Raw genomic sequence first — 15184 nt, forward strand, 5'->3', positions numbered from 1 at the left:
ACATTTAAAGTTTTCATTGCATGAAGCAAAATGCTTCCATGTAACTTAATAGTTCCTGTTGTCACACATTTCATTTTTTTGTGTGTGTGTCAATTTGTGATGAAAGTCTGTTTTCATTTCTAGCCCCAGACTGAAAGAATTGTCATGGTTTCCTTGAGAGATATTTGCTCTGAATCATTAAGCCTTGAGTTGATTGGAAAAGGGCTTCTCTTCAGAATTGTTGTATGCAGGTAGAGGCTCCTTCCAACATAATACAGCATAAGAATACTTGTTATTGTCTTGAATACATACAGTGCTGTCGCACATGCTACTGGGCTTGCAGGTAAAGTGATGTGTGTATCTTTTTTAAAGGAAATAATGTGAGGTAATGCACAAGAATAGACTCAGATACAAGCAGGGGTGTGCAATATCAACAGTGTATTGTACTGCATGCTATTGTGTCAAAAAACAAAACAGCAACTCAGAAAACACCCCAAACAGATGTTTTATTCAGAAGGGATTTATGACGGTTTTTCCAGTTTGTAATGAGATGGATTTATTCCTCGCTGGAGATTTTCAGCTCATTTTAAAATCTCCTTGCAAAGGTCATATTTAGTGTGTATTGGCAACCATTCTTCCCTACCAACCAGTGCAGGATGTCATACATAAAATTTGCATCAAACTAATATTTCCCTGTCATTGGCATTCAGAAAAGGGAAACTCATCACCAGTTTTCATTCTGATGGATTTCTCTTTTAAAACCTTTAACCTTTAAACCTTCATTTGCACATCACCTCTGCACAGTCTTCACAACATGATAATCTTAATTCGAACTGGAGTTTCCAATCAACTGGCTGACTGATGTTCTCAAATCTTTGGATATTTCATTCATGGACCTTTTAATGACCTACCTAGTTCAGCTATTTCTAACAAATGCATGAAATCCAGTTTTTGCAATGCACTCCAGTTGTCTGGAAAAACTTTTGTTTACAAATAAAGATATATTTCATACTATGACTATCATCTTAAACTGGTCTGCTGCCAAAAGAGGTGAATTGATGTGCTGTTTTTTTCCTGCTGAGTCACAAAATATCAAGTCGTAATGTTTGGGTACTTCTCACTGATCATCATCTGCTTACCAGAAAGTATGATTAATGTCAGTAAAGTCGACTCCTACTTTTGGCATACATGTGTCTAGAAAAAGTAGACCTTTCTCATTTTCCAATTGTCTCATCAAAAAACCAGCACCAAGGTTCGACCCCCTGTGATATAACTCGACCGCATGCACAAGCATAGGTTTCACACGTAGCTGGCTATCAAAATTTGGATGGCGTTACGGTCAAATTATTGGCGGCTTGCCTTGCATACTGCTAATATAATGAAATTTGTACGCTCACTAAAATATGCAACTCAGATTGTTTTTTTTTTTGTTTTTTTTTTTAAAGAGGCAATTCCACAGGTGGCACATATTTGATAAGTTCATCAATCATTACCGTTTTTATCACTCCATCCGTGAAGGGTGCCCGAGGCATAATCAGTGTACAGTGTTAATCATTTATGCATCATGTGAATCGGTCACGTTCATGCACCAAAGGAATACAGTATTCTCATCGCAGTAGTGTTATCATGCATACATTTTGACAGCACTGTATACACTGCCACAAGTATAATAAAAAAATAAAAAATAAAAAAATCTGTAAAATGTGTTATGGTATTATATGTGATGAAAAGAAGTATAATTTGTTGAGCCAATATCTTTAATGGAACAGCTTGCAGATTTACATACCCCATTGGACACAAATGCGAACAATCAGCTATCTAGGAAAGACTTTTTTTTTTTTTTGTTATTGCCTGCACTCTTTTGTATGTGTACAAAATGAATAAAACAAGCTTGTAATACATAATTTGCAGATGGACTTTGTATTAGATGTTGCCTTTGGCATAGTAGTGTGTCAAATGACCCAGATATAGAAAAGATTAAATTGTCTGTGAGTATTAAAAAACTTAGAAGTCTGTGTCCTTGGTTGTTAGGCAATTTTACTTTGTTTTGGGGATTAACCCGTGAGTGGAAAAATATTGATGATATTGGAGTACAGGTTCAAACTGTTTTTGTCTTGAATTTTTCTGTCTGGTTGCCATGGCAAAGTCTTCCCTGAGATGACAGAATTTTTCGGTATGGGAAAGGTTGACTGGTTTTGGAACAAAAATAAAAATTAAGAGTGCCCTCAAGTTGATTACTGGTTCTTTGTCCATCGTGGCAAAAGCTTTCATGACATTTCATTACCCAATAATTCTTAGATTTTGTGTAATAAGTAAAGAGGGTCCCCCCCCCAAAAAAAAAAAAAAAAAAAAAATGCTTGTATTCATTGATGATTTTCCATGCACCACCAAAGTATTGCTTGAATGGGTATTCTAAAATATGCTTTGCACATTTTTTTTTTTTGTCTTGGGGCGGGGGGGGGGGGGGGGGATGGTAGATGATTAAAATAATGGCAATTTGTACAGTGCTGTCTATGCCTTTTAAGTTTTCCAATTACGTTACTGCAAAGTTTCCAGTGAGATAAATAAGACAAAACTTGAATTCTAGATATTATTTTGTGTGATGAAAGAATGAAATAGCAAAAATTCAGTCACTCAATTGTCTGATGAAATCACGGCAAAGTGTTAAATACATATATGGGGGGAAAAAAAGAATTGCACTCTTATGAAGATAAAGTGTTATTGTAGCCAATACCCTCTCTCTCTCTCTTTTCGTCATCCAGTCACTGTCTTGGCCGTATTCCACGATCTCCATGTCGACGTTGACATGTACATCCTGGTCTTTGGGGAGAGTGTGCTCAATGATGCTGTAGCCATTGTCCTAACTAGGTAAGTATACACCAACATCATCAGACTTTGATGCGGCAGCTTAATCATAGTTTGAAAGTGGAAATTTTTCACGCATTTTGCGTAACTGGAAAATTAGCGCAAAAAAAAAAGCATGTGAATATTTTTGCTTGCCATATGTTCCAGTAGTTGATGTCTTGATTCCGCAGAATTAAAACCATGCGAAACTCTTCTTGCCTGGCCGAGCGCGAAAAATAAATTGCTCAGAAATATCCACTTTTACTGTACAGTAGTTTGTGGTGTCTTTTCAAGGCAGGCGTATTGAGTATATTAATGCATACTAGGGCAACAACATTTTTCTTTTTTTGGGGGGGGGGGTGGGGAGGGGGAACTTTAACTTACTAAGATTTCAGTTCAGCCATTTCTCTGTGTAAAGCTTCCAGTCTTACACCGTTTTTCCACTACAGTTCATTCTGCAAACTTTCATTGTCAGTTTGCATAGTTGATCAGTTTTCACAGGTAACATAATCACTCCCCCCCCCCCCCGCCTTGTAGTATAATGTTCTAATTACCACGTAGTTCCTGCTATTCACACAAGTATTGTTTCCTCTGTAATACATCTCAGAAATATGACACCATCACACGTTTGCAGGGAGCATGCATCTCCAAAGGCCCCATCAATGTTTAACTTACTTCAGCATTCTCCCTCGAGGAACAACAACATTGCCCTATCTGTTTGTTTGTCTTTCAGTCTGTCGGTCTGTATCTTTCCCCCTCTCTCTCTCTCTCTCTCTGTCTCTCAATCTGTTTAATACTGTATACGCCATATATAATTAAAGCGAGTCTTAACTTCTTTTTTTTTGTGAATCAGGACTAAGCGAGTCTTAATTTCTTCTTTTTTTTTGTGAATCAGGACTACCAGACAATTTCACAAGCACTTTGGTTAAATTCGCAATTGTGGCGTACAGTAATGAAGGGAGTCATGTGTGCATACACATCACAATCCTTTCAAGGTCAGAGTTGATAATAAATTTACACATTGTTAAATTTGCGTATAGTGTCCGACTCGCAAAATGTGCTGGTTGCTTTGTTGGTTATGAACATTAGGTTAGAAAGGTAGATCGTTTTGTTAAGTTTTTCATGTTATATCTTTATATTGTCTGCTGAGAACCAGAAGGCCGTTGTCTCAGTTTTGCAGAGGTATTGAATTATTGGTGTCACATTGTAGAGATTAATCTTCTCTGCATTATGATGTCTATTTTAGATTATTTTCATTTTCAGCAAAATGTTAAAAATCAAAACCACTTAGGGTGCAGTTTCATCCAGTTTTGGAACAATGCTAAATCTACCTGCTTTTGATTTATTACGCTTTTTATTTCATAAAAATTGATTGTTCTGTTTTTATTTACTCTCAAGTCTTAGAACCCGACAGTGCCCTTCTAGTTCTCAGCCAGTGATATGGGCTTTTCTCTTCAATCCATCTTTATCTCCTCCTTTTCTGAGAGCATGTGTAGAGATCTTGCATTGGCATTATAAGTTGAATTGCTATAATTTTCATTTGTTGTGTTGTGTTTTACCATGGTAACAACAGGACAGTGGAAGAGTTTTCAGACACGGCCTTCACCGCGGGGGGATTCTTCAAGTCCGTCGGCCTCTTTGCAGGCATTTTCATGGGCTCCTTTGCCATGGGGGCAGTCATGGGCATCATCACGGCCATTGTATCCTTTGCTTCTCGGTGTGAGATTAACGCTTGGTAGGAGAGACTGCCAGTCTCCTGGGTTGCCATGGTTACACAGCCTTGACATCATAGTGGCTAACAGCAAATATTTACACCCCCAAACTGTGACACTGTTTAAACTGGGCATGCACAGCAAATATTTGACTGTTCAGCTCTATATATGCACTATGACATGCAGAAGCGACCAACACATGGATCATTTTCTGTAATGATTCCTTCAAATAGCTTGTTCAATTATAGTATGCCTCCTAGATGGTCAAACACAGGGCCACAGGTCACTTTTTCGTGCCAGTGTTGTAAAGGTTGTTAACAGTTAAGTCCCAGAGGAAGTTTGAAAGGACTATTGACAGGAATCAGAGTGGTGTGCAATGACCAGACAGGGAGGTGTTACAGAGATGGAGTGGCAACTCTTCGTAATTCATGCAAACACATGTTTGGGTTCAAGGCGTTACAATGGGATGTCTGTAGCATTCCATTACGCTTTGAAGTCATGCTCGGCACCGCTCTAGTTGCAAGATGAAGTTCGGAGACGAAGAACGCATTTCACCTTTCGTTGAATTACAAGCTTTATTTCACCGCAAAATTTTAAATGAAATACTCGAATTGATTTAGAATAGTTTAGGAGAGAATTCAATATTATTAACATGTATTTCTAGTTTCTTCGTATTTCGCAAATCGAAAGGAAATGAAAATTAGGCCCTCTTAAAAACCTAATTTTTTCTATAATGCGCACATTTCCGCATGTTAATTTTCTATCTGTTAATAAGGGGATATTTTGATCTTTCAAATAAAGTACTCCGTTAAAGCGTGTTCCAGCGTGTTTTTAAACTATTTGCTGTTAAAATTGTGAGTTTTACACTGCATTTTGATTCGCTGCTCCAATTCAAGGTACACAAATTCATTGTTGCCATCACATTGAAAGAGAGAGCGAATTGCAGTAGGAGCAACTATTTCTAGATGTGAGAGCGCTAGTCCGGATTATTGATGCTCTCTTTTGTCAAAGCACATGGGTAACACCTGTAGTTGAACGCATAACTTCTCGGCGGTGCCGCGCATGACTTCAAAGGAGAGCTTTAGTTGCCTCTCCTTCTCTGTAACACCTCCCTGGACCAGATAAGGGATTGTAGTGACCTACAAGAAAGAAGGTTTCCTGTAGGTTAGGACCCACATTTTTGTTATGCTTAGAAAAACCCATAGGAAGACTGAATGCATGTATACCACTGTATTTGTGTGTATTATAAGTTTCCCTGATAGATAAAAAAGGGAGCTGTAGATTTTCACGGTATGGATGTTCAGAGGAAAAAAAAAACTCTGTTCGCCGCATGTGCAAAATTTCTTGTCAAAATCCATTTTGCAGCGTTTGAGTTTTCATGGTTGGTTCTAGACCACTTTAGTGCGCGCTCCAATTCATGATGCAAAGAGCTTCTAGGTGCAATGATCATATGGGGGCGCCATTTCACTTTGTATAGGCTTCGTCCTCATGTAATCTAAAGCTACTTTGCAACACAACGCAGGGAGAGAGGAGAATGGCCAATGCAATCGTCATCTAAACATCTGCAATGCAAATCTAAAACTCCCAATTGTCATTGGTAGTGAGAAATAATTAGGTGATACGCTATCAGCGTATCACCTATTGTGATTGTCAAAATCTCTCTTTATTTTTTTTTATTCTTCTTTCTTTCTGGACAATTTTGTGTCGTCAATATCTCAAGAATGACATTACGAAATAACATAACATTTTCAGTCAACATGTCTCATGACAAAATCTAGCCACAATAAGGTTTTCATGACAGTAACATATATGACGTCATCTAGGCGCCATTTTGTGATTTTCGGACCTTGTCACATGATCGATCATAACTTCATAACTAGATGTCATTTCTGTATCATTTTCGGTGGACATGAAGTTCAGGTCACGCTCTATCTTACTTTTTAACGCTAGTTACACAGGTCATCATTACGCGCGCGTAAGCGCGCGTCAAAATTTTAAAAGGCTCAAAACGACTTCCCAATGGGAAATCTCGAAGTTTCAGACAATTTTAAGCGTTTCAAACATTTTCTCGCGTGCGCGTCCGTCCGCGCAATTTCGCGCGCAGAGCCCGTAAGCAACATGAAAATGCAATTTTTTTGACTGATTTGGATTCCTGATACTTTGAGTAATAATATCCATTGATTTCCGATCGATTTCGACCCATAACAAAGGAATGCACTGGCGTTAAAGTTGAAATTCCGCGTGCGCGTCTTTCTGCAAATATAGTGAAAAAACATGTCTTTGTTTATTTCGCCATAGTTCTTTAAATCGTCCGTTGACCCTATATTTCTATTGCATATAACAAAAGTATATGAATTGTAAATAACATTCCAAGTATCAGTATTGGCAGGAAAACGCGATGACGTCATCATATCGTCATTTTAAATCAAAAAAGTGGAATTGATTTTTTTGAGGTACTGTTTCTGACATTCATTTGCTCGTATCTCTGTTGTTTAAGCTCAATATTACCCCAAATTCAGATATGTTGCACTTTGAACATTTGCCTTTCAAGTCCATGTGATGGTTTTGAAATATGATGACGTCATCATACTAGAAATTGTGATTAAAGGTAAAGACTCAAAATCAGACAAGTTTACGTGTTATGTCTATGGGAGGTGATTTTTTTTTTAAACCATGCATTGACTTGACAACGTTTAAGCACCTTTACCTCATCTGATTTTACTCCATTTCCTCTGAAACATAAATATGTTGTAGCTGAGACAATAAGCTTTAGTAATCATGCATTTTATGTTTTCAAATCTCCTCATCAGGTTGACAATTTTGCAATCTAAAACTGAAAATGAGAATGCAATCTGTACGGAACGATTCCCAATTTTTCTTTGCAACTGTATATTGATCGAATCCACGCTGCCACTTGTGGGAAGTTGAATAGCGCCATCACAAGTCAACACTGTCACGATAGTATTTAGATTTAAGTTTCGCACTCGATCTTCAGGACAGCCATGTAGCATAATCGGTTAGCGCGCTGGTTGTTCATAACGCCATACCGGAAGGCGAGAGGTTCGACTCCCGCAGGACTTTTATCCGTTCTTTCTTTTTTTCTCTTTTTTTTCGGCAGTTCAGCTTTACTCCGATGTCATTTATCGTATTATTTTATCAAGTGTACGTAACCCGTGAACACGGCTGCTCTATTTCCCTTGTTTTGTATTGGAGTTTGGAGATTGGGTTTGCTTCATTAATTTTGTCACACTTAATGTTGTAAATTGCCCCTTGTTACAGTTTCCCGCTTGCCACCTTTCGTTTGCTCTTTCCTTTTCTCTTCATTGGTTATTGTTATACTGTAACAGGATAGGTAGGAACATGTACGTTTAAATAACTTGCAGGAATGGGAGCTGAATTGATTAACTCTAGTCCAGGTGTATGGCGTCTCGCTCATCTCTTTGAAATTCCAGGTTGTTATTGTTTGACCCAATAACGGAGTTGTAGACAGGTTATATGTTGCTATAGAGGTATCTTGTGCCACATGAATGGAAAGCATCACTGTTTAGTAGTAGTAATGAACTTTTTCATGTTGTATATGGTATAAATATTTAAGATAAATAAATAAATATATATATATATATATATATATATATATATATACATATATATATATATATAAAGATCAAAGATAAATTTCACATCCAATCTTCGGTACAGCCGTGTGGCTTTATAGTCACTCAGCGCGCTGCATGGTCATTATGCACTACCTTAGGACGAGATGTTCGAGACCCGCAGGACGCTATCATTTTTTTCTCTCTCTCTTTCTTTGTGTTTCTTTTGGCAGTTCAGCTTTATTCCGATCGATGTCATTTATCGTATTATCTTATCAATTATGCTACCCCACGACACACAGTCGCTCAAGTTCCTTTTTTTTTTTGTCGGAGGCTGGAGGTTGGATTTGCTTCATTTATCATACGTATTGTTTAAATTGCCCTTGGTACAGTGCCCCGCTTGCCACCTTTCCTTTTCCCTTTCCTTTTCTCTACGTTTGTTCCTGTTATATTGTCACAAGACAGGTCGGAAAATAATTTGCATAACTCAACTGGAGCAGGAATGGCAACTGAATGAATTAACTCTAGGCCAGCTGTATGGCGTCTCGCTCATCTCTTTGAAATTCCAGGATGTTATTGTTTGACCCAATAACGGAATTGTAGACAGGTTTTATGTTGCTATAGAGGTATCTTGTGCCACATGAGTAGAAGGCATCACTGTTTAGTAGTAGTAATGAACTTTTTCATGTCCCTCCATGTCAATTGTAGTGTGGTTTAAAGGGGTTGTGTGTCTATCTGCCAAAGAAAAGGAATAACTTATTTTCGTCATGGCTGTTTCTCTATACGTAGCCGTAGGTAATGAGTGTTGTTGGTATCTGAGCAGTGAATAACAGAGCATCAGGCTAAAATCCCCCTTAGTTATACGCGCTAAGCGTTATCTTTCTTTATGAAGTCAATCCCTGCTAATGGAGTTACAGAATTATGTTATGACACGTTTCACTGAAAGTTTGTAAAGCAAAGTTTATGGACAAGGCAAGCAATTGTACATGAATATACCTACCATTGATTTCAGAGGGAAATTATGGTATGCATAAATGTAAGGGTATCATTGCTTTGGAATTGCTGAGACAATATGCTTGGCACGAGGGCTTCCACTTCTAATAACTGATCCCTTTGAAGATGTGTCGGTCACTGGTGATCGTCATGATTCATCTTTCACGTAGAAGCTTACGTTCCACACTCTTGGTTCGAGAAGACTTACCATCATACTTCAAATTGTTATTAAAGGTAAAGACTCAAAATCAGACAAGTTTACGTGTTATCTCTATGGGAGGTGATTTTTTTTTTAATGTGCATTGACTTGACAACGTTTAAGCACCTTTATCTCAGATGATTTTGCTCCATTTCCTCTGTAACTTAAGTGTGTGGTAACTGAGACAATAAGCTGCAGTAATCATGCATGTTATTCTTTGAAATCTCCTCATTAGTTTGACAATTTTGCAGTTTAAAACTGAAAATGAGAATGGAATGTGGACAAAACGATTCCTGATTCATCTTTCACATACATAAGTTTATGTTCCTCTTTTTTTCTCGTCGAGACGTATGGCCGAGTGGTTAAAGGCGACGTCTCAGAGACGTGAGGTTGCACACGTGCGGGTTCGAACCCCACAAGATCACGAAACAAAATACTTAGCTATTTTACTTTTTTTTCTTCAATTTTGTATTACATATTCGTCCATGTAGAAATCACATTCGTATATAAACGCACCTATACACACACACAGACACACACACACACCATATCCCTCTTTTTTGTGTTGGAGACCATATTGCTTCGACTGCTGCAAAATTTTGCAGGCTGACTTTGTCAAACTGATCATAATAATGTAATGACGACGACGAAGGTGTTGTACTTTGAACAATTGTCTTTCAAGACCACATCATTATTTTGTACTTTGATGACGTCATCACACTGAAAATTGTGACTAAAGGCAAGGTATCAAAACCAGCCGATTATAGGTTTTATGTTTACGGCACGTATTTTTCCCAAGTTGCCAGAAATGGCATAGCGACATCAGTAGTTACAAGACCGCATTTCCGTCTAGCAATGCAATACATGTTCACGCGGCCACGTTGGTTGAGTGGGCATTGACTTTTCTCCCTGTAATATCTATACATTTCTTTTTTGCCTTACCATTTCCGTGGATGTCCCGTGGCCGAGAGGTTAGGGAAACGGTTTTGCATGCAAACTCAATTATAACTTCAAGGTGCCTATATCACATTCTTTTCTTTGTCGATCACCGATGACCGACATCTGATAACCCCAAGCGTATCACCTAACTCGTCAGTCTGACGAGTTTCATATCTCGTTGATTTTGTAAACTCTCGCTCACATAGATCTCATTATGTTAACATTCATGCGTATTTTTAGTCATATCTAAAGAAGAACCAGTACACTTTATCATTAGGGATTTCTGTTTAATACTATATGGGACACAGTTAAAAAATCTAAAAGAAAACAAAAAACATTTGCAGCTTCTCTGTATGGGTTTTTTGTATGTGTGTGTGTGTTATTCATACTACCTTCGATGTAATGGAATGTGATTCTTGACCTTGTGTTTAGCGTAATGGAATGAAATGCATCTTTCTAACGTAACAATTCATCTCCTTAACTTTGGAACCAATGTACAGATAACAAAGTTCACTCGAATCAGGGACTTCCCCCTGCTAGAGACGGCCATGTTTACCATCATGTCCTACAGCTGCTATCTCATGGCTGAAGCTGCTCAGCTCACAGGTATTTCAAATTTTTGTTGTCGTAAGCTGTATATGATGCAGTACACCACAACATTCATTTTTTTATAACCAAGGGCCATATAGCTGGCTGTATATACCATGGATCATGCACTTTTTTTCTTTTCTAGTACTCCGCCCCCCCCCCCCCCCCCACACACACACGCAAAGAAATATTTTCACTTTGCTGATATGTCCCTTTAATTTCCCCAATCTTGCATTACACATTACTCTCCAGGTATCGTTGCTGTTCTCTTCTGTGGAGTCACACAAGCGCATTACACCTACAATAACTTATCAGAAGAGTCAAAGAGGAGAACGAAAGAGGTAAAGATTCTCGTCAGTAATAATCTATGGATTAACGAAAGAGGTAAAGACTTATTGAGTAATAATCTATGGATTTTAGCAGTCAAAACAAGCGCTCATATGAGTATCCTTTAAAGTTATGGGTACATCTCATTTTATGCATTCAATGTGTTCATTGCTGAGAACCTAAAAAAATAAATCATCCCCTGTGAATGAGGTTCAGTCTGTCAGATTGAAGTTAATGTGTACTTCTGTGCATTTCTTTACTCTGATTTTGTTTCCCCATTTTGCCTGCAGGCATTTGAGCTGCTCAACTTCTTGGCAGAGAACTTCATCTTTTCCTACATGGGTCTGTCAGTGTTCAACCACACCAACAAACAGTTCAGCATCAGCTTCACGCTAGCAGCTTTCGTATCCTCTCAAATGATGAAAAACATAGTACTTTTAAAGTCGAAACTTTTATATTATAAAAGTGATAGTGGTACACCGAGTTCAGTAAATTGTATTTATTTCTAATCACAGACATGAGTGTGTTTGATTTCTGTGCACAGATTTCCCAAAATATTTCAGTGTTCTTATCGTTTTTTCTTTTTTTCTTTTGCTAGTTCAGTAGAGTGAAAATTCATGATAATTTCCATACTGCAAAATATTCCATATTAACAGTGAATCCATGTTGTGTTGTTACCTACTCTCAATATCTTGTAACCAGTAATTGAGCAGTAAGTTTGGAATACATAGGATTATGTGAGCACATATTCCTTCAAAATCAGTGGCAAATTTATTGCTACTAAAATATGATACTGGTACTCAATGCTACAGCTTATTGCTTGTCGAAGATACCACCAAAAGAATTTCAAAGTCAGTGGCAAATTTATTGCTACTAAAATATGATACTCTGTGCTACAGCTTATTGCTTGTAAATGGAAGATACCACCGAAAGAATTTCAAAGTTGCTGGCAGTGCTATGAATATCTTGATTGATATAGATATCAGAAGTGCTGGATAAAAAGAGTCGTAGATTGATATTGTATTTCATAGTTACATAGATGGAAAATGATATCCCCTATGGCCAAATATCAATCCAAAAGCAAACATTCGCTCTGTCAGTAAATATTAAGTTTCTATGTGTTTTCCTTAGCACTGAATAACTCCCCAACAGTTTGGTATAATTTTAGGCAGACTACTCAACATATATCCACTCTCATTTCTACTCAATCTTGGGAGGAAGGAGAAAATACCTTGGAATGTGCAACATATGCTCTTCTTCTCAGGTAAGAAAAATTCTTCAGCCTGACATAATGATTTGGTGGATATACAACTTGGTACTGGGTTGCCAAGGGCAACGTTTGTTGAGAAAAAAAAAAGTATGCACAAAACTTTTAAAGTGTACAAATTTGTTCGTGTAAGTTAATGCGACTTCACACTAATTGAGCATTCATGTGTAATACTGAAGAATTTTGTAAGGGAGGTATGTTTGAGATCATTATTCTCAGGTGAAGATGTTGCTAGAGAAGTTAAAACTGATGCATTCACACTTCATAGCTACCTTTATTACTAAGGGTCATCCAGGTAATCAAGGAGTTTGTCAGAGAATAGCAAACACTTTCCTCTTTTGATATAGTAGAACAAAAGCAGCTCCATGTGGCTCACTCTATAGGTGGCTATCATACTGCTAGACAGTGAGTGGTATCAGCCCATCACATTATGCCATATGAAAGATGGACTGATTTTAGAGTGGATGTCCACTAGAGTCTTGACAAGATTAGGAAAGCTTGCAGAAGCAAATTATGGCATCTCAGCATTCTTTTCATGTTGGAAGCAGAAAAAATGTGCCAATCATAGATTCCTGGGACAGTGGTACAAATATCTACAGTTTGACTGAATAAGTGTGCCAGTCATAGATTCCTGAGACAGTGGTACAAATATCTGCAGTTTGACTACATACACGCTTGGGAGTGCCCTTTGTACAACTGTATGTATTTTGGAAGGGCGTGAAATGCTGTGGAAAATGCTAATCATATCAGGACAGCAGAGACACATCTAGGATCATCATCAAGTTCATTTCTGCATCCCAATTTTTGGTCTCAATCAAAATGAGGATACAGAAATTGCGCTCTCTCACAAATGTGCAGAAATGTCCCGAAGAATCTAGGAATGGATCTGCGAATAGGTTGCCTGCACCCTAGTGGATACCAAATTTTAGGAGCGCACATTGTGACCAATCATGTTCTCTCCTCACCTACATGTAGGTCTACGAGGAGCCATCGCCTTTGCTCTGGCGATACGCAACAACGCCACCTACGGCCAGGAGCTGATTCTGTCCACGACGTTGCTCATCGTGCTGGTCACTGTGGTGGTCTGCGGCGGGCTGACCACTCAGATGCTGGCTTGGCTCAAGATCCGGGTCGGGGTCAACGAGGATGACACAAACCAGAATGCCTTCCATGCAGGCTCGGTCAGTTCTTTGATTCCGTATTTACTCCTGTCCAAAATGATGTGAATGGAAGTAATTGAATAACAAAGAAATGTTCAGTTCAATTTAAATAATTTTATTTCCATATAAAGTAATACGAAGCAATATACATAATGCTTACATAAGTACATAATATTTTAAGGAATTTTGAATCAAATAAGTTTTAACAAAACATGGGTACAATAAAGTATCAACTTTGGTTTTTAGATGAATAAACAAGTAAGCAATACAATCTTATTTTGTAATTCTATATGGAAAAAAAGGAATTCACATGAGAAGCATTGCTTGTAAATTTTGTGAATTACTCTTGGAGGAGAGGGCATCTCAAGATCCATCAAGGACTCCATGTATGAAAATTTTGATAAACTGATGTCAGGCAAAACAAACAGAAAGAAAGGACTATGACAAGGACAAGAATGAAAGCAGGGACAGAACATGCAGGAAAACATGTTGGACTGGTAGAATGGATAGATTGTAAGCAATCTGAGCTCCATATCAGGGAATTAAATAACACAGATGGCATGAACTAAAATGCCTTTCACCTTTCACACAGGATTGGCCTGCCTGATTTCATGTTTGTGATTGTCAAAGTTGGGAATGTGAATAGATTAATATGTTTAATGAATGAATTTTAAAAAAGGAAGGTAGGTATGGTGGATGAATTTCTAGCAGGCTTTGCTCTAAATCAGAGACCAAATAAACAAAGTCTGCATAGACACTAGTTTGCTTCTTTTTGTTGGATTAGTCAGTTTCTATGATTTCACATTCATTGATCAGAAAGTCTTGACGTGAATAATAGTAATAAAGAGGAAAATGAGATGAGTAAACCAGAAAGATAGCCGAGACAGATAGATTGTAAACAAGCTTGACTGAAGATAATTATATGATGAACCTTCCACTCCAGATGATTGACTTTTTGTCTCTTTAATCTGCCATGAATGAGGAAGATTTATGAGCTGATAGGTGGATAGATCTATGACACCAGCAGATATTTGATTAATCAATGTATCAATGTGTGAGTTATTAATGTTGATGAAAAAAACCATTTATTAGGAAATGCCAGCTCACAGTGCAGCTGAAGGTTGGGCTATGGAAGTTGTAAATCTGAAGATGATGAATTCATGTGTGCTCTTTCTTTTTGCCATTATTATTTGATTGTGTCTAAAGTATGAATGCAAAAGAAGGAGGGGGGGGGGGAACCCCTAGGGACACTGTATGATTTCTTTTTGTTTATGCCTCCACCACGAAGTGGTGCCGGAGGTATTATGTTTTCGGGTTGTCCGTCGGTCCTTCTGTCCGTCCGTCCGTCCTTCCGTCCGTCCGTAATGAATTTTGTGGACAGGGTAACTATCAAAACCTTTTGAGGTATCCTAATGAAACTTGGCATGTATGTGTATTAGGGGGTGAAGTTTTGCCTATCAACTTTTGGGTGCACATGCTCAAGGTCAAAGGTCAAAAGGTCAAGGTCAAATACATAAAATTTCACTATTTCCACCATATCTATGCAATGCCTGAAGATGTTTTCTTGAAATTTATTGTATACA

General features: G+C 37.9%; 1 protein-coding gene across 1 annotated transcript in view; it reads left to right on the forward strand.

Annotated features, from left to right (window-relative positions):
* The window catches only part of LOC140244957 (sodium/hydrogen exchanger 9-like), a 35403-nt gene that overhangs the window by 15642 nt on the left and 4577 nt on the right, over nucleotides 1-15184 (forward strand). The window contains exons 6-12 of the mRNA XM_072324565.1: nucleotides 2742-2847; nucleotides 4397-4523; nucleotides 10760-10865; nucleotides 11100-11188; nucleotides 11465-11578; nucleotides 12327-12438; nucleotides 13417-13622. Coding sequence (XP_072180666.1) covers nucleotides 2742-2847; nucleotides 4397-4523; nucleotides 10760-10865; nucleotides 11100-11188; nucleotides 11465-11578; nucleotides 12327-12438; nucleotides 13417-13622 — 860 coding nt within the window. The remainder of the gene's footprint in view (nucleotides 1-2741; nucleotides 2848-4396; nucleotides 4524-10759; nucleotides 10866-11099; nucleotides 11189-11464; nucleotides 11579-12326; nucleotides 12439-13416; nucleotides 13623-15184) is intronic.

This window comes from Diadema setosum, chromosome 21 (genome assembly GCF_964275005.1).
Source record: "Diadema setosum chromosome 21, eeDiaSeto1, whole genome shotgun sequence".
Lineage (NCBI taxonomy): Eukaryota > Metazoa > Echinodermata > Echinoidea > Diadematoida > Diadematidae > Diadema > Diadema setosum.